General features: G+C 43.3%; 1 protein-coding gene across 1 annotated transcript in view; it reads right to left on the minus strand.

Annotated features, from left to right (window-relative positions):
• Positions 1-482: 482 nt before the first annotated feature.
• The window catches only part of FKBP5 (FKBP prolyl isomerase 5), a 117,271-nt gene continuing 98,493 nt past the window's right edge, over positions 483-19,260 (minus strand). The window contains exons 8-11 of the mRNA XM_017870077.1: positions 15,476-15,559; positions 7,181-7,366; positions 3,882-4,121; positions 483-2,823 (exon numbers count right to left, since the gene is read on the minus strand). Coding sequence (XP_017725566.1) covers positions 2,716-2,823; positions 3,882-4,121; positions 7,181-7,366; positions 15,476-15,559 — 618 coding nt within the window. The 3' untranslated portion in view covers positions 483-2,715. The remainder of the gene's footprint in view (positions 2,824-3,881; positions 4,122-7,180; positions 7,367-15,475; positions 15,560-19,260) is intronic.

Raw genomic sequence — 19,260 nt, forward strand, 5'->3', positions numbered from 1 at the left:
CGTGATCCGCCCGTCTCGGCCTCCCAAAGTGCTGGGATTACAGGCTTGAGCCACCGCGCCCGGCCGCCATTGCCAATTTTCTGATTTTTTTTTTTTTTTGAGACCAAATCTCACTCTGTCACCCAGGCCAGAGTGCAGTGGCACAATCTCAGCTGACTGCAAATTCCACCTCCCAGGTTCAAGTAATTCTCCTGCCTCAGCCTCCCAAGTAGCTGGGATTACAGGTGTGCACCACCAGACCTGGCTAATTTTTGTATTTTTAGTAGAGATGGGGTTTTACCACTTTGGCCAGGCTGGTCTTGAACTCCTGACCTCAGGTGATGCACCTGCCTCAGCTTCCCAAAGTGCTGGGATTACAAGCATGAGCCACTGAGCCTGACCTCTCTGATGTCTAATTTCTTCAAGTTGGCCCCCACCATGGTTTTTTAACCAATATAGCTTTCCCTGAAAATCACTTAAGCAAAACCAAAAACAATGGGAGGTCACATTTGTTTTTTTGGATTTATTTAAAGAACACACAAAAAAGTGCATCTAAATGATTTAAAAAAAAAAGTCTTTAATTCGTCATATGCTGACTTGGCAATCCATATGCAGCCTAAAAGGTTGAAAGATGCCTGTGGACTTCTACACAAATTGTTTAAGATGACTGAATTTGGTACCAGAATACGTGAAGTGTCTTCTTGAGTGGTAATGGGCACCCTGTAGTTATTTGCTCAGAACCACTCACACACCATTTCTCTCCCCACACACACTCTTGCCAGTTCCCCCGGTGAACCATAATACACACGTGAGAGACAGCTGGCATCATCTGAGTCTTGGAATAGCTTTCTTGTTTGTTATCTGCAAAAAGCGAGGTGGCCTTTTTAGTATCAAATTTCAATCTTGGCCTTACTGGAACCATACTCTACAGAGCTTTCCAAACAGTTTAACGAGTAAGCAAAATCAGCGTTTGCGCTTCATATTTCATAGGTGAGACTAGGGCTTTTAAAAGAAATATTTCATAAAAAAGACAAAAGCCTAAATGAGAAATTAGAGGCATTTTAGTTATCATTAAAGAAAAAAACTCACAAATTGATTCCATTCATTCCATGGAGAAGAAAAGTATTATAAAAGGTAATAACTTGATTTTAGGTTTTAAGGGGTCCTAATCTAATAATAAAAGTCTTTTGATAAAACCACCATAAAATAAAACTAATTTAAAATATAACTGCCAGTGTTTTTTAGGATTTAAAAAAGTGAGATGTTCCAGGTTTAAGCAAATGGTTCCTTGGGTTGCCAAATGCATTCCCATGAGTGTTTCTTAGGCTGACGGAATAGAGAGCCATGCTCAATCTGTTTACCCGTAAGGACTGAAATTCAACTACATGTACACATTTATTTTAAGACTTGCCCTAGTTCAATGCTCAGCTCAAGTACTGGAGTTTGAGGCTGCTGGCTGGGTCCTGGCATGGGAAGCTGTCTTCAGCTCTTTCACAACTCACGCCAGAACAGAGAAGCTTGACAGGGCAAGAAAAGCGAGCAACTGCGTGTCAAACCTGCAGGTGAAACCCCTACCATAGAAGAGCAACTACTTATTTGTCAACCCTATAGATTTTGTTTCTTAAAAATTAAGCTTAGTACTAAAAAGTCAAAATTTTTTTGCATGATAGAGGAGTGTAAATAAAATTCCATAAACCAGTATACATATGCTTATGAGCCAATAATCTTAAAAAGACAAAAAAAGCTGCATGGATCCTAAATGGCTATGTAAATAGATCCACTCCAGGTCAAAAATATTGTAAGAACAAGTCTTAAATTCTTAATAGCAAGGATTAGAATGAAAGAAGCAGCTGAACAGTAGCAATGCTGGGAGGAAGTACTGTGTATTGAATATGATTTCCTAAAGGAATAGAGGAGGGAGAAAAAGCACAATTCTGACTGCTCTTTTCATATTTCAGTATCTCAGAACTTCATCGAAAATAGGAAAAGGTAATCCAGAAACTCATCTGCTCATTATCATTGCTGAAGGTGTTTTAGGAATGACAGAATTACTCCCCCAGGGAAGGCTGCGTGCGGTAGAAACCCACTCTCACAAGGAGGCTGGCTGAGGAGGGGGACTTTGGGAGGTGGCTAAGTCAGCAAGCAAGTGGCCTCTGAGGTTCTGGCTTTCACGTCTGTGACACTGCTGTGGAACTGGGGAGACATGAGACCCCTCTACTGTGGGTTCTGTTGGTTAAAAATGCAACAGATGACATTTATAGCACTTCAGTCATTTAAAAAAAACAAGCTCATCCTCCTTCCCCTACCCTACACCCAACTGTAGGAAAGAAGAAATTCATGACGCATTTTTTTTAAAGGTTTCTGCAGTGCTATTAAAGTTCAAAAGTAAAACCTAACAGCCCCACATTGTTAGGATGATCTCAAGGGACCCTGAATTGGATACTGAAGGTTGATAGAAACTGAAATGAGCTGGACTTAAGCTGCTGGCTCACTCCCTCCACACCACAGTCATTTCTGTTTGTTCCACCTGGAGTGGTCCCATGCCACCCCTCAGTGAACCCTCCGGGCAGCAGCAGGGGGGCTGTTTTTGGGAAGCTACTGGTTTTGCCATTTGCTTCCAGAATCACATAGACTATAACAAACTTTACATTAAACACTGTTCAGTCCTGAGTTGGGGGAAAGCCCATTGAGGAGAGGGGCGGAGTTCATCGGGACTCTTCCCTCCTTGGCGTGGCGTCATACGTGGCCCTCAGGTTTCTCTTCTTCCACTGCTGGACTGTCTGTTCCTTTTTCATTAGTGACCCCTTCTGAAGTCTTCTTGCCCATCGCTTTATTGGCCTCTTCCTAAGGAAGAAATAAGCAATCAAGAAGGTCAGAGAAAAAAGAAGTGAAATAATTCCTGGCTCCTCCGGACTGTGTATCAGGTCCCAAACACAACGGTATTGCAACGATTTTCTCTAGGTTATCTAGCTGGGTAGGTCAGTGCTGTGCTACCAATAGTTACAGTGGGAGCTTCACCTTTCTTTGGTTGATACACAGGACAGCTGTGAGATAATGAAGCCTGGGCATTCCTGGAGACTGGGGACGGGACCAGAGTGCCAACTATGCTGTAGGGAGGCCACCCTCTCTCCAGACAGACCTCTCCTGCCACACTTGCCAGCCTGGCTGCCAACCCTCAAGATAACAGGTGTGGTGATAGTGGGGCTCCTATAACATCCCATTTCCTAGGAAAATCAGAAGTCTTAATGAGGAAGTATTACTTGAAAAAAAAAATTCCTGATGGGTTTACAATTTTTCAAAAATGACAAAAGGACCAGGCATGGTGGCTCATGTCTATAATCCCAGCACTTTTGGAGACCAAAGTAGGAGGATCCCTTGAAGCCAGGGGTTCGAGACCAGCCTGGGCAACAAAGTGAAACCCTATCTTTACAAAAAATAAAAAAAAAATTAGCCGGGTGTGGTGGTGTGCTTGTCCCAGCTACTCAGGAGGCTGAGGTGGGAGGATCACTTGAACCAGGGAAGTCAAGGCTGCAGTGAGCCATGATAGCACCACTGCACTCCAGTCTGGGTGACAGAGTGAGACTCTAACTTGGGGGTGGGGAGTTGGTGCAAAATTGCTGTTTTTACCATTGAAAGTAATGTTAAAATCCACAATTACTTTTGAACCAATCTCATACATCTGAAGGGAATTTACTTTTCTCATCTCTCACGACGTGTGCCTTTGGTGACTAGAACTGCCCTACTCAACCTTTGGATCCAAAGCATCCTCAGCCTCAGATCAGATTGGAAATTGTTTTTCCTACTCTTGAGCCTCTTGGGTTGTTTAACTGTTCCTGTCCCCTAAAATCAAAGGGGCACGGCAGGCTCTTGATCCACCTGCAGTCAGCGGGCTCTGCACACACCTTGGCATCCTGCTCTGCAAACTTCTTGAACATGTTGGCGTATATCCTGCGGTCCCGCTCGTTGTGCTCCTTGGCCTTTTTCTGGCACATGGAGATCTGCAGTCTTGCAGCCTTATTCTGGGGGTTTACTTCCAGCACTTTCTCAAAGTCACCCTTGGCTGACTCAAACTCGTTCATGAGCAGCTGGGCTTCACCCCTCCTATACAAGCCTTTCTCATTGGCACTGTCCAGTCCAAGGGCCTAGGAATAGATGGTTTATATTTTAGAAAGGATGAATTTTAATAAATTCAGCAAACAGCTTACCAAAGTTCTCTTGCCAAAGGAGATGGAAAAAGTGTATTTAAAAAATGGGGCTCAAGATAATTATATACTACTGATCAAAATTTACTACCCAAATTATTTTCTGCATTTAATGCAATTTCTAGAAAGATACCAAGGAGATTTGAGAGGGGGCTCTTGAGAAGTTCATTGGAACAAGTAAGTGCCCAAGAATGGCTGAAAAAAAAAATGGGAAAAAAAAAAACTAAGAGGCACTTGTCCTACCAGAGAAAAAGACAAACTTGAAAACTACTGAAATTAAGACAGTGTGGTTACTAGTATGTGGACAAACAGCTCAGTGAAGCAGAATGAATCATTCAGAAACAGTCACATGTCTGCATATAAAAACGTTTGAAAATGACAAGGGTGGTAATGTGAATCAGTGGAGAGTTAACTTTAAAATAAATGGGGCCAGGACAGCAGCTATCTACGTAGAAAATAAGAGTTAAGGGTGAGTGCAGTAGCTCACACCTGTAATCCCAGCACTTTGGGAGGCTGAAGCAGGTGGATCACCTGAGGTAAGGAGTTCAAGACCAGCCTGGCCAACATGGCGAAATCTTGTCTCTGCTGAAAATACAAAAATTAGCCCGGCATGGTGGCACATGACTGTAATCCCAGCTATTTGGGAGGCCAAGACAGAATTGCTTGAACCAGGGAGGCGGAGGTTGGAGTGGGCCGAGATCATGCCACTGCACTCCAGCCTGGGTGACAGAGTAAGACTCTGTCTCCAAAAAAAAAAAAAGTTAAATTCTAACCTCATATTGTAAGCATAAAATAAATTCTAGATCAATCATATTTACATATAAAAAACCATAAAATGTTTCTATTGTTTTTTATTTTAAAATATTTAAAATCTAATTATTTTTTTGAGGCAGAGTCTCACTCTGTCACCCAGGCTGGAGGGCAGTGCCTCAATCGCAGCTCCCTGCAGCCTCTACCTCCTGGGCTCAGGCAATCCTCTCGCCTCAGCCTCCGAAAGTCCGGGGGGGTTACAGGTCACAGGTGTAAACCACTCTGCCTGGCCTCAGTTATTTGTATAATCTTGGTGTGGGGAAGTCTTTTCTAACTAGAAAGGAGAAGATAAATTTGACTACATAAACATTAAAACCTTCTTTAAAGAGAATGATATAATCAACAAAGTTAAAAGAAAATTGCTGGGGTGCAGTGACTCACACCTGTAATCCCAGCACTTTGGGAAGCTGAGGCGGCAAATCACCTGAGGTCAGGAGTTTGAGACCAGCCGGGCCAACATGATGAAACCCTGTCTCTACTAAAAATACAAACATTAGCCAGGCATGGTGGTGGGCACCTGTGGTCCCAGCTACTTGGGAGGCTGAGGCAGGAGAATCGCTTCAACTTGGGAGGTGGAGGTTGCAGTAAGCCAAGATTGCACCATTGCACTCCAGCCTGGGTAACAGAGAAAGACTCCATCTCCAAAAGAAAAAAAAAAAGGAGAACAGGCTTCCTATTGCCAAAAATAGGGTTAACAGTGACACTATATGACTGCTTCTCTCAATAGAAAACAGACAAATAATGTGGTCAAGGCTGTGCTGGGTGTGGTACCTCACAACTTTAATCCCAGCTCTTTGGAAGACCCCCATCTCTACAAAAATAAACTTAAAAATTAGCAGGGTGTGGTGGCATGCACTTGTAGTCCCAGCTACTCAGGAGGCTGAGGTGGGAGGACAGCTTGGGCCTGAGAGTTTGAGGCTGTAGTGCATTATGTTCATGCCTATGAATAGCCACTGCACACCAGCCTGGGCAAAATAGCAACACCTTGTCTCTAAAACAGAAACAACACACACATACACACTCTCTCTCTCTCTCTCTCCACTGTGTATGAAAAAAATGAAAAAATATGTATAAAATTAATAACCGGTCTTGGGAGACAGGATGCGATAGGAAACACTGATCCACAAAATTCAAAAATAATCTCACAAAGAATGTACAAAATAGTTTGCCTTGTTTTTCTTATCCTTTTATGTCTACCTTTAAGATACATCCAATGATTAGTTTTTACTTTTACCCACAGTATAATATACACTGTTCACTCTGAGACCAGATACCTAAAATAGTATCAGCTGGTGTATAAATATATCAGAATGATACATAACAATACAATGATAAACCATTGTAATTACTGTGTGTAAGCACTCAAAGGCCAAAGAGAGTATTAAGAAGACAAATGTAAAAATGAAAGGGCTGGGCCGGGCGCGGTGGCTCAAGCCTGTAATCCCAGCACTTTGGGAGGCCGAGACGGGCGGATCACGAGGTCAGGAGATCAAGACCATCCTGGCTAACATGGTGAAACCCCGTCTCTACTAAAAATACAAAAAACTAGCCGGGCGACCTGGCGGGCGCCTGTAGTCCCAGCTACTCGGGAGGCTGAGGCAGGAGAATGGCGTGAACCCGGGAGGCGGAGCTTGCAGTGAGCTGAGATCCGGCCACTGCACTCCAGCCTGGGCGACAGAGCAAGACTCCGTCTCAAAAAAAAAAAAAAAAAAAAATGAAAGGGCTGCTGATGCTCTGTGGACCTTTCAAATTATTTATGTATATCAGTAAATAAATGATTACAATAAAAATTGACCTACAAATATGCTTTATATGAACAGCTGCAGTCTGTTAAAGTCCAGAAAAGCTTAAGTTAAATCTGGTCTTATTAAACTGAACCTGAGAAGTTATACATCTACTCTGATATACATACTACAGTTATAAGGAAGGTCATGGATAAAATTTAATTTTAATCAAAACTTTTCTTCAGAATGCATTATGCAAACAGTCTAGGTATCATAAAAGTCTGCCTATAATAAAAATCTTGCTGAATTTCCCAATTCATACTGAGAAACAAATAATCCCAAACATTCAAATAAACAAAGCAAAATGAAAAATCCTTCAATCTTTGACTGAGAGGAAGCAAAAGACAGAGATGGAGAAAAGATCTGGACTATCTCAAGTCTATCTCACAGGAGACACGGTGTTACCTTGTCACAGCATTCGACAGCTTTGGTGTATTCTCTAAGCTTCAGGTAGCACATGGCCAGGTTCAGAAAGGCAGCAAGCAGAAATGATTCAGAAGCTTTTGATTCCTTTTCTGATAAACCATATTCCATCTCTAACCAGGATACTATCTTCCCATATTGAATCACCGCCTGCATGTATTTGCCTCCCTAGGAGAAAAAAGTGTCATTACTTGTACTCGGCTCTTGAGGGCGTACAAAAGACAAGCAAATCCTCAAAGTGAAGCAACCCCTCCAGCAAACCCTGGTACAGCTGGTTTCTTTCTTTCCTTCTGGAGGTGGCTCTCCAGGTACCTTTCCCACTCCCTTGGAGGCCTCCGTGGCCTGTGAGCTGGTTTGGGGCAGTGCCTGAGCAGTCTAGTGCTTCTCTCCAGCATTTCCATCCGTCCCTTTGGCGTAGTACAGCCAGAGTACTACGGTTGTACTACCCTTTGGTGTAGTACAGCAAGGCTTCTGGGCTACGTTCTTTGATGCCAATATTCTTTAGTCTTTTTTTTTTTTTTGAGACAGTCTCGCACTGTCTCCAGGGCTGGAGTGCAATGGCATGATCTCAGCTCACTGCAACCTCCGCCTCCCGGGTTCAAGCGATTCTCCTGCTTCAGCCTCCTGAGTAGCTGGGACTACAGGTGGCCGCCACCACGCCCAGCTAAGTTTTTCATATTTTTAGTAGAGACAGGATTTCACTATGTTGGCCAGGCTGGTCTCGAACTCCTGACCTCATGATCCGCCTGCCTTGGCCTCCCAAAGTGCTGGCATTACAGGCATGAGCCACTGCTCCTGGCCTATTCTTTAGTCTTTCAAAAGGACTGTGAGCAGTTTTAGACCATGCCACTAAAAAAATGAAGAGGAAGTTACTTTTCTCTTCAGCACTTCACTGCAAATACTACATTCTGGCAAGTGCTAGTTCCAAACACAGCCAATCTTATTTGAACCAGTCTCTGTTGCAACTACTAAACTCTTGTCATTCGTAGTGCAAAAGTTGCTCTAGACAGTATGTAAATCAACAGGTGCAACTGTGTTTCAGTTAAACTACACTTAAAAAACAGGCAGAGACCAGATTTGGCCAGCAAACTGTAGTTTGCTGACCCCTGTTCTATAGGCAATGGGAATACAAATAGTTGGATAGTAGCATACAACATAAATCACAACTACAAAACAATATACATCAGAAAGGTCTTTCAGCTATGTGAGAAAAATCTTCCTCCTACTCATATTTTTGTTCTTACCTGATTAGAATTAGAATTCTAACAATTTTAACAATCACATCAATAAATTATATATACATATATATATGCATGCTCACATAAGAAACTCTGGGGGCTGGGCGCGGTGTCTCATACCTGTAATCCCAGCACTTTGGGAGGCCAAGGCGGGCGGATCACTTGAGGCCAGGAGTTCGAGACCACCCTGGCCAACATGGTGAAACCTCTTCTCTACTAAAAATACAAAAATGAGCCAGGTGTGGTGGCACATGCCTGTAATCCCAGCTACTTAGGAGGCTGAGGCATGAGAATCGCTTGAACCCTGGAGGCAGAGGTTGCAGTGAGCCGAGATCATGCCACTTGCACTCCAGCCTGGGTGACAGAGCGAGACTCCTTCTCAAAAACAAAACAAAACCAAACCCCTCTAGGGCTGAGACAATGTGTTCACTGAGATTTAAGATGAATGCAAGAACTGGGGGATCGCTGGTAAACACAAAAATAGAAACAAGAGTGCAAGTGGGGATTCTCCTTTGAGGAGGTGATAAGCTCAAAACTACAGAGGACACATCTTGCCAGATGGCAGAGGAGCAGCCAGACCTGTTAGGACATTAAATTCAATGCCTGACCAACAGTGATAAGACCATGTTACTAGGTTTTATCACCGTTAAAGCAGCATGTACATCTCACCGCCGAGTTGTCTCTCCCCACAAATACTCCAACCCTCCCCCAAGGACTCTTGAGTAAGAGAAACCATAGAGCAGGTGTAAGAGGATGCACCTGTGACACAGGACTCCAAGCGGGTGACATAAGAAATGAGCTCTGGGCTGGGCGCGGTGGCTCGCGCCTGTAATCCCAGCACTTTGGGAGGCCGAGGCAGGTGGATCACGAGGTCAGGAGATTGAGACCATCCTGGCTAACACGGTGAAACCCCATCTCCACTAAAAATACAAAAAAGTTAGCTAGGCGTGTTGGTAGGCGCCTGCAGTCCCAGCTACTCAGGAGGCTGAGGCAGGAGAATTGCTTGAACCTGGGAGGCGGAGGTTGCAGCAAGCCGAGATCGCACCGCTGCACTCCAGCCTGGGTGACACAGCAAGACTCTGTCTCAAAAAAAAAAAAAAAAAAAAAAAAGGAAACGAGCTCTGCCTGTAGAAAGGAAGCCCCAGTGTAGATTTTCTGGTGATGAAGATGGGGCAGACCTGTTCCAGCTGGAGGGCCTGGGTGTGAATGAGGGCCAGGCTACATCCCTCGAACATCCTTCTTCCCAAGTCACTCGCTTAGGAGAGGGGAGACTGGCACTAAAATTAAAGTCTGTCACCCTCTCTGCCTCAGAAATGTGTGATACAGGTTATTCATAAGAACATGAAACCAGGGCATTTTATTATAAATGCTGAAATTCTTGAGGAAATTAGATTTGCTATGGACTGAATTGTGTCCCCCATCCCAAATTCCTATGTTGAAGCCCTCACCCCCAATGTGACATTTGCAGATGGAGTGTTTGGGGAGGGAATTAGGTTAGATGTGGTCATGAGGGTGGGGCCTCATGATGGGATTAGAGCCTTTACAAGAAGAAACACGGTGCTTGCTGCCCTCTGCCCTCTCTCCACTCACGTTCACGTGGAAAGGCCATGTGAGGTCACAGCAAGAAGGGAGCTACAAGGAACCAGAGGAGAGGCCCTCCCCAGACACTGACCCTGCTAACACCTTGATCTTGGACTTACAGTCTCCAGAAGTAAATTCTTGTTGAAGCCACCCAGTGTAGGTATTTTGCTGTGGCAGCCCAAGCTGAGTAAGACAATACTTACATTTTGTCATAGCCTTAGGCCTACCCCCTCCTTTTTTGGATGCTACAAAAAAATAAGAATAAAGTCCTCACCAGTTTCAGGTTGAAATTTTCTTTCTGTCACTGCCTATTCTCTCGCTGGTCTTTGAGGACAGGCAGCATTCTCCTCTCCCTTTTGGAATATTCAGGGTTTAGCACCAAGAAGTCTTTAATAAAGGTTTGTTGAGTAAATATTGAAATCAAAGGAATGTAAGTATGGAAACAAAACTTTTTCTAAAGTGGTGTGGTGGCTCACGCCTGTAGTCCCAGCACTTTGGGAAGCTGAGGCAGGAGGATCACTTGAGTCCAGGAGTTCGAAGCTGCAGTTAGCTATGCTTGTGCCACTGCACTCCAGCCTGGGTGATAGAGTAAGACCCTGTCTCTCTCTAGAAACAATACCAACAACAAAACCTTTTGCTATCATTGGGAGCAAAAACGTGTGGGTGGGAATGAAAGGTGCTGTTTCATTGAGATGAGATGGGAAGGACAGGCATTTCCCCTGTCATGCCTCATTTCTTCATCCTCTCTCCTCCTCCATCTGTAATGTACCTATTAACTTCTCTGATTATCTCCTAATATATTGTGTAGGGAAAGAAAAGAAGAGCCAGGGAGGAAAAAAAACCTAGATCTTATCATTTCAGTAAGTTCTGAATAATCAGAATGGTAGACGGCTATGGTAAAACAAAACACAAAAAAACAGGTATTAGACTTCTTAATAGTTCCTTTACATTTATAGGGCATTTAAATTTTTTGAAAGCTCTTGCATATATATCATGTACCTTTATTTAGACTTGAACTTCCAATGAGCGAAAAGTTGGTCTTGTACTCCCTGCTTCTGAGGCACTAAAGCAGTTCTCAACTAGGGGGTGATTTTCCCCCCCCCCCCCCCCCCGCCCCAGGTAACACCTGGCAGGTCTGGAGGCATTTTTAGTTGTCGTAACTGGGTAGGATGCTACTGGCATCTAATGGGCAGAGGCCAGGAATGCTGCTAAATATTCTACAACGCACAAGACAGCCCCATACAACCGAGAATTATCCCACTCCAAATGTTGACAGTACCGAGGTTGAAAAATTCTGCACTAAAAGAAGAGATAAAAGAGGGTGGACTCCTCTTAGGAATTTTTTAAAACCTCAAATTCTAGAGTCATAAATGGCTTGTTTCTAAATCACACTACTGGTATCTTGGAACAGCAAGGGTGGTGAAAATATAGCAAAGCCCGATTTATCTGAAGAGTTCAGAGGTTGAACCATTCTCAATTAGTTTTAGAAATGCTTTCTTTCCAGGAGAAGCACAAGGGGGCGCAAGAATCCTTAGCCTTCTTGCCACTCTGCTGCCAAGTCAGAAAAAAAAAAAAACAAAAAACACCGACCAGGTGTGAGTTAATGCTCCTGTCCTGCAGAACACTGTCAGCTATGAGGGCAAAAATTGTGTCTGTTTAACTGGCTTGCACAATGCCTGGCTTAATATTATGCTGTTACCTGTACTTAATAATTATTTTCAGAACCAAATAAAGAGTTCTCTATTTTTCTTCTCTTTGGTAGTCAGAGGTTGAAATGAGGATTTTACATCTTCAATGGCAAAATGATTCCCACTTAAAAGCTGAGTACAATTCAACCCTACTCAGGAGAGAGACTTTACCCATTTAGGTATAAACCAAACCAACAGATCAATGGAAAAAGAATTCCAATATGCAGATGGCAGGAAATAGACTTTTAGTTCAGCCCATCTCTGTTCTCACCTACACATCTGGACTCTGTGCAAATGCATACCATGCCAAGTCAGACACCCTGGAAAGACAGGGCCCGGGAGGGCAGTATGGCAGATGGAAACCTTCCCTGAAAGTTGGGAAGGGAATATGTACAGGAAACTATCTACTAACCATTTTGAAGTTTTACAGCTAAAGCTAGGACTACTGCTGGGATCTTTTACCTATAATTATAAAGGTGCCTCCAGGGAAGTTTTTAGTGGTACAAAATGTTCAGAGACATTCTGGGAGAAAATCTTAGGTCAGTGGTTTTGAACCTTTCATTAATTTTCCCCAATGGACTAATGTTTTGAAAGATTTTGCCTATCAAATTCCATGCTAAAAATAATTTGTTCCGTATGTGTGACTGCTGATCCAGATTTTTATCCAAAGATTGGTAATTTTAAGAAGGTTCATAATAGTATCACTCTTGCAGTTGTGATGCTAATAAGCAACAAAGTTAAGTAACTGTCCAGACACTTACTCATTGCTTTCTGCTACTGATTACTAATTCTGGCCATCTCTCTGTACATATTCAGAACACAGCTATATGACACATGGCTTCGTCACATTATTTCATTACCAATAATGTTCTCCAAAATTCTATATCATAGCAACCAATTAGAGCCTTTGAATAGCTGAGCTGTTTTACTACACTGAATCGATATGATTCTACTCAAAGGCCAAAAGCCTCAAGTCTTCCCAAACTGTTAATATTCTATTTAGAAATATTAAGAAATATGTAAAATACAGTTCAGGATTTTTACGGACTTCAGAAATATAGAAAATACCATTAAGGACCCATGATCTTAAGAAATTTTGTAGAAACATTTTTCACTCTAGTGTATTATATATTTGGATATACAAACAACCCATTTGGAATCTTACTTGAACAGTTTAGAAGTATCCAATATACCTCAATTAGAATTAAGAACAGGCCAGGTGCGGTGGCTCAAGCCTGTAATCCCAGCACTTTGGGAGGCCGAGGTGGGCAGATCATAAGGTCAGGAGATGGAGACCATCCTGGCCAACATGGTGAAACCCCATCTCTACTAAAAATACAAAAAATTAGCCGGGCATGGTGGCAGGCGCCTGTAGTCCCAGCTACTTGGGAGGCTGAGGCAGGAGAATGGTGTGAACCTGGGAGATGGAATTTGCAGCGAGCCGAGATCGCGCCACTGCACTCCAGCCTGGGGGACAGGGAAAGACTCCGTCTCAAAAAAAAAATAAAAAATTAAAAACAAAACAAAAAAAACCCCTTGTTCTTGAGAGTTTAGAAACTCACAGAAATTCAGGCTGGAAGGAAACTTGAGGAACATCTAACTCCCCTATTTTTCACTTGAAAATATAACCTCTTTGGACCTTAAACGACTTTAAAATAAAGCCCATTTTCCCCAATTCCGAGCTTATTCTATCATACCCCAATGCTTTCTGGTGATCCGTAAAAGAGTTTAGTACCCATAGTAAATAATGATAAAATAAGTATAAATATATAAATGTTATCTAAACCCATGATTTTAAATTTGTTTGAATATGACCTACAGTAAGAAATGTGCAATCCAGTACTTACTCATACACACGTAAAGTTTTATGCAACAAAACTGATCCTTATATTACAATACACTTCCACAAAACTGATTTCACGACCCAATATTGTCTTGGCTCAAATTCTGAAAACACATGGTGCCCTCTGGCTGTGTTAATTTTGGGTTGATTATATATTCTTACATAATTCTCTAGTTGTTTCATTTGGATTAACATTGCCACCCCTCCCTCCTGACAAGGTTGTAACTTAATAATAGCTTGGCTTATAGCAGATGCCCCATAAAGACTTGTTAAAGTACACTTATGCCTCACTGCTTTTTTTTTTTTTTTTTTGAGAGGGAGTCTCGCTCTGTCGCCCAGGCTGGAGTGCAGTGGCCAGATCTCAGCTCACTGCAAGCTCCACCTCCCGGGTTTACGCCATTCTCCTGCCTCAGCCTCCTGAGTAGCTGGGACTACAGGCGCCCGCCACCTTGGCTGGCTAGTTTTTTTTTTTTGTATTTTTTAGTAGAGATGGGGTTTCACCGGGTTAGCCAGGATGGTCTTGATCTCCTGACCTCGTGATCCGCCCGTCTCGGCCTCCCAAAGTGCTGGGATTACAGGCTTGAGCCACCGCGCCCGGCCATCCTCACTGCTTTATACTGCTGAAAAACACTGCACGTACTGCAGTGGCAGAAAACGAAAAAAACCTTGACAAAACTCCCATTCTCCCTCTAATTCTCATCACTAAGCCCTTTCTGCTTGACATGGAGAAGGCATATATTTGGGGTGGGGAAGCAATGGGTAGAACACTGATTAAAACAGAATGAAGTGCAGTTTCTTTTCTTCTTACATCTAGAGGTTTAAGATCTAAGTGAGAAAATATCACACTCCAGATGCTCCAAGAAGGGTTTCTGAGAAGCAGTCTACGATGAGTATCATTCAGGAATATCTGGAGATTCCTCACAAAAGCCAAGTGTGCAGGAATCATCTTGGCCGTGAGAAGCAGTCAATACTCTCCTGGCAGTTCTTTTTGAAATCTGTATATGTTCTCTTTCCCTTTGTCATATGCTCTAGTGACTTCATCAAGACAGTATAAAGGAAGATGGGCTGGGTGCAGTGGCTCACGCCTGTAATCTCAGCACTTTGGGAAGCTGAGGCGGGAGGACTGCTTGAGGCTAGAAGTTTGAGACCAGCCTGGGAAAGAAAAGGAGACCCTCCCTGTCTCTCATACAAAAAAAAAAAGGAAGAAAAATGATGAGAAACTTACCCCTATGAATTCCATTCTTTGTTAATAATTATTCTATTCATTCTTTTTTCATTCCCAAAACACTTGTTGAGTGCCAAGTATGTACCAAGCAAGATGCTTTAGGAGTGAGTGATACTGTGGTGGGTGGGGATGCCAAACTGGTCTGCCTGTGTGGAAGGTTACAATCTAGAGCAGAATGTGTAAAAGAGGAATGTGTACTTTTTTTTTCCCCATTATTTTTTTTTTTTTTTTTTGAGACGGAGTCTCACTCTGTCGCCCGGGCTGGAGTGCAGTGGCCGGATCTCAGCTCACTGCAAGCCCCGCCTCCCGGGTTCACGCCATTCTCCTGCCTCAGCCTCCCGAGTAGCTGGGACTACAGGCGCCCGCCACCTCGCCCGGCTAGTTTTTTTTTTTTTTTATTTTATTTTTTAGTAGAGACGGGGTTTCACAGTGTTAGCCAGGATGGTCTCGATCTCCTGACCTCGTGATCCGCCCGTCTCGGCCTCCCAAAGTGCTGGGATTACAGGCTTGAGCCACCGCGCCCGGCCCACATTATTCTTTTCTCACCATTTTTCATATTGAAAATGACAGATTTGTAAAAATTCCAGTTTATTCTTACCAAGCGGAGTGTTGATAAAATTCAGAGTAGGGAATATCAGCACAATTCACTGACACTTGAGTAAATTATTTGAGATGGAAAGGATTGTACAGGGACTCACACACCTTGAAGTATACGGTTCCCTTCTCTTTGACAATGGCAGCCTGCTCCAATTTTTCTTTGGTATCCATCTCCCACGATTCTTTGGCCTGTGTGTAAATTTGTGACAATTGTTAGATGAACAGAGAGAAAAGCATCAGTTTAGCCCTATTAGAACAAAGAGCAGCTAATTCTAGAAGATACTCCAAACTGAAAACACTCTGGCTGTTGAAATTGTGTGTCAGTGCCAATTTATTGCTAGGCCAGTGCTTCTTTACACTGTTTTAAGAACTCACTTTCCATTATGACCAAGCTGCAGCTTGAACAATGTTGTTCAAGAGGGAGGAGCCACAAAAACACAGCAAGGAACACACTCTGGTAAGCACTGCTACAAAGTGAATCTTTAGAAATATAAGGTGAAGGCACAAAGTTAAGGTCATGCCTTATCTCCTTCCTCTTGCAAGCCTCTCCACTAGGCTGTTTCTCTCAAGCCTCAGTTTTTCAACTCTAAAATGGGAACATGACTGTAGTCAAGTTGTAGTTTGTATATTCATACAGAATTTTCAAAATTCTGGGTCAGGTTGTCTCGTCACTCTAAAACAACCAGATATACTAATACTGCTAAATCGTATCAACATGCAGATGTATACTGGGGGACTTCAAGCAAAACATAACTGGGAGTTAAAGCTCATGCAAAAATATCACTTTAGAGCCATAAATAAATGATTTCATTATCACCTGCTAGCTTGTATTGTGTGTATTATTACTTCCACCATTATAGATACAAATCCAGAAATAACTGCACTTGCCATTTAAAAGCTGGATTTAGAAGGATCATAGAGTCAAGAGAACAATCTGGGAGCCTTTAGGAAAAGTGACAGTGGGTGTGGTCAGTGCTATTTACTGCATATAAATTATGAAGTTTAAATGGGTAACTAAAATTCTCTCTATTCAAAAGACAAGAAGTGTGTGTTCCTGGTGTCACAGCCCCTGTTATCCTCTACTTTTATTATTATTATTATTACTATTATTATTTTTTGAGATGGAGTTTCACTCTTGTTGCCCAGGCTGGACTGCAATGGCGTGATCTCAGGTCACCGCAACCTCCACCTCCCAGGTTCAAGTGATTCTCCTGCCTCAGCCTCCAGAGTAGCTGGGATTACAGGCATGTGCCACCATGCCCCACTAATCTTTTGTATTTTTAGTAGAGACGAGGTTTCTCTATGTTGGTCAGGCTGGTCTCAAACTCCCAACCTCAGGTGATCTGCCCACCTCAGCCTCCTAAAGTGCTGGGATTACAGGCGTGAGCCACCGTGCCAGCGACTATCCTCTACTTTTTAAAAGTGAATAATGAAAGGGTTACTCATCTTGCTGGTAACTCATATAATTCTGCTTCCTAATAATGTAGCTCAATTATTCAAAAACCTAGTTATGGTTCAATTCCAGGTTTTAGCACCCAAAAAAACAAAAACAAAGAACACTTAGTTAATAAGTCTCTTTGTATTCCTTAGGTTGGCTTCAGTCTTTATGGAATATAAGTATACTCTTCTATTTTTTTTTTCTGAGACACCATCTTGCTCTGTCGTCCAGGCTGCAGTGCAGTGCCACGATCATGGCTCACTGTAGCCTCGACTTCCCAGGCTCAAGCAATCAATCCTCCTGCCTCAGCCTCCCGAGTAGTTGAGACCACAGGCGTGTGTCACCATGTCCAGCAAGTTTTTTTTTTTTTGTAGAGACAGGGCCTTACTATGTTGCTCAGGCTGGTCTCAAACTCCTGGGCTCAAGCCATCCTCCTATCTTGGCCTCCTGAGTAGTTGGGACTACAGAAACGTGCTACCACACCTAGGAAAATTTTAAATTTTTTTGTAGAGAGGGGGTCTCACTATGTTGCCAAGCTGGTTTTGAACTCCTGGGCTCAAGTATTCCTGCCTCGGCCTCCCAAAGTGCTGGGATTATAGGTGTGAGCAACCATGCCTGGAATATAAGTATATTTTTTTTTTTTTTTTTTTTTTTTTTTTTGGAGACAGAGTCTTGCTCTGTCTCCCAGGCTGGAGTGCAGTGGCACGATCTCAGCTCACAGTAACCTCCACCTCCTGGGTTCAAGCGATTCGCCTGCCTCAGCGTCCCGAATAGTTGGGATTACAGGCACCTGCCACCACGTCCAGCTAATTTTTGTATTTTTAGCATAGATGCGGTTTCACCATGTTGGCCAGGCTAGTCTCGAACTCCTGACCTCAGGTGATCCACCCACCTCGGCCTCTCAAAGTGCTGGGCTTACAGGCGTGAGCCACAACACCTGGCCAGGCCTAGTCTATTCTTAACAAGGCAAAGGATTAAATCACATTGCCCCGAACAACATCACATACCTTCATGTGATTTCAAATATACCAAGCAGCAGTGCATGAATATACTCTTGGAGTGATGACAGAGCACAGGCTTGCTGTGGTGTCACTGGGAGAGTGCTCCTAAATAAGCAATGTTCACTGGGCCATGAGAGGGAAGGGGCAAGAGGCTGCTTTATCAAAATGGAAATAGTAAAGCCAGAGGTCTAAATAACCACATGCTAAAGATTATCTTCTCTCTCTTTAACAATAAAAAAAACACAATATGCAATGATGACAGCATTGGGGCACCAGTGCTGAGCTAGCAGGTTTTCAGAAGAGGTTACATGATAATCAGTGGTCATAACCAGAGCATATGTCTGTCTGGGGGAATATGAAATGGAAGGGGTATGATTAGGAATGTCATTGTTGGGGGTGAATCCCAAAGCAGGCCTCCCCTCACTTTCTTAACCCAAAGGTACAAGCCCACAGGACAATGATTTCCTTTCTGAATCTAACAAAATATAAGTGGTCATGTTTCCATTTATATTAATGTGCTTAATGTGGCCAGGCACAGTGGCTCACACCTGTAATCCCAGCACTTTCGGAGGCCAAGGCAGGAGGATGGCTTGAGCCCAGGAGTTTCAGACCAGCCTGGGCAACACAGTGAGACCCCATGTCTACAAAAAATAAACAAAATTAGCTGGGCGTGGTGGCATGTGCCTGTAGTCCCAGCTACTTGGGAGGCTGAGGTCAGAGGATTGCTTGAGCCCAGGAAGTCAAGGCTGGAGTGAGCTATGATTGTGCTCACTGTATTCCAGCCTGGGTGACAGAGTGAGACCCTGTCTTGAAAAAAAAAGGAAAAAAACAACAAAAAAATCCTTAATGTACAGAAAGTGGAGGTAGCACTGTGCAGGAATAAAAAAGGAACACAAATGCAGTCCTTGAGGAGCTCCACAAAGGGCAGGGCTTTGGAAATGCCAGGGGCATGTGGCCGAAGATGACAGCATACCTAGCTCAGGTATATGCTGTGTGTGTCCAGTTCAGCTGCTGCTGGGAGCCTCCAGAGTGAAGCTGAGATGGAAATATGTTCAAGGAGTCATACTGTTTCTGGAATCCAAGGCAATTGACAAATTCTCTCTCTTCTCTACTTGGAGAAGTATGAAAAAAAAAAGGCTTCGGGTTAGCTGGTTTCTTTCTTGTATCCCTGGTCACACAGCCTAGAGGCCTTCGAGGACTTGCAGTTGGGATAACAACTTGGAGCCACAGTGCAGGCCTCTTCGTGACTCCTGTGAAGGGTACAATCCGTTCAGCTCTGAAAAGCTGCACCCCACTCCCCAAGGAGCCACTTGGCAGAACGTGAACCTTTCTGTCCTCAACCCAGGAAAAAAAAAGTACAAAAGAACAAGTCTAGGAACAAATAAGGGAACAAGTCTTGGATTCTACCCAAAAAAGTTAAAAAAAAAAAAAAAAAAAAAAAAAAACAAAAG

This window comes from Rhinopithecus bieti, unplaced genomic scaffold (genome assembly GCF_001698545.2).
Source record: "Rhinopithecus bieti isolate Rb0 unplaced genomic scaffold, ASM169854v2 scaffold_4553, whole genome shotgun sequence".
NCBI classification, from domain to species: domain Eukaryota; kingdom Metazoa; phylum Chordata; class Mammalia; order Primates; family Cercopithecidae; genus Rhinopithecus; species Rhinopithecus bieti.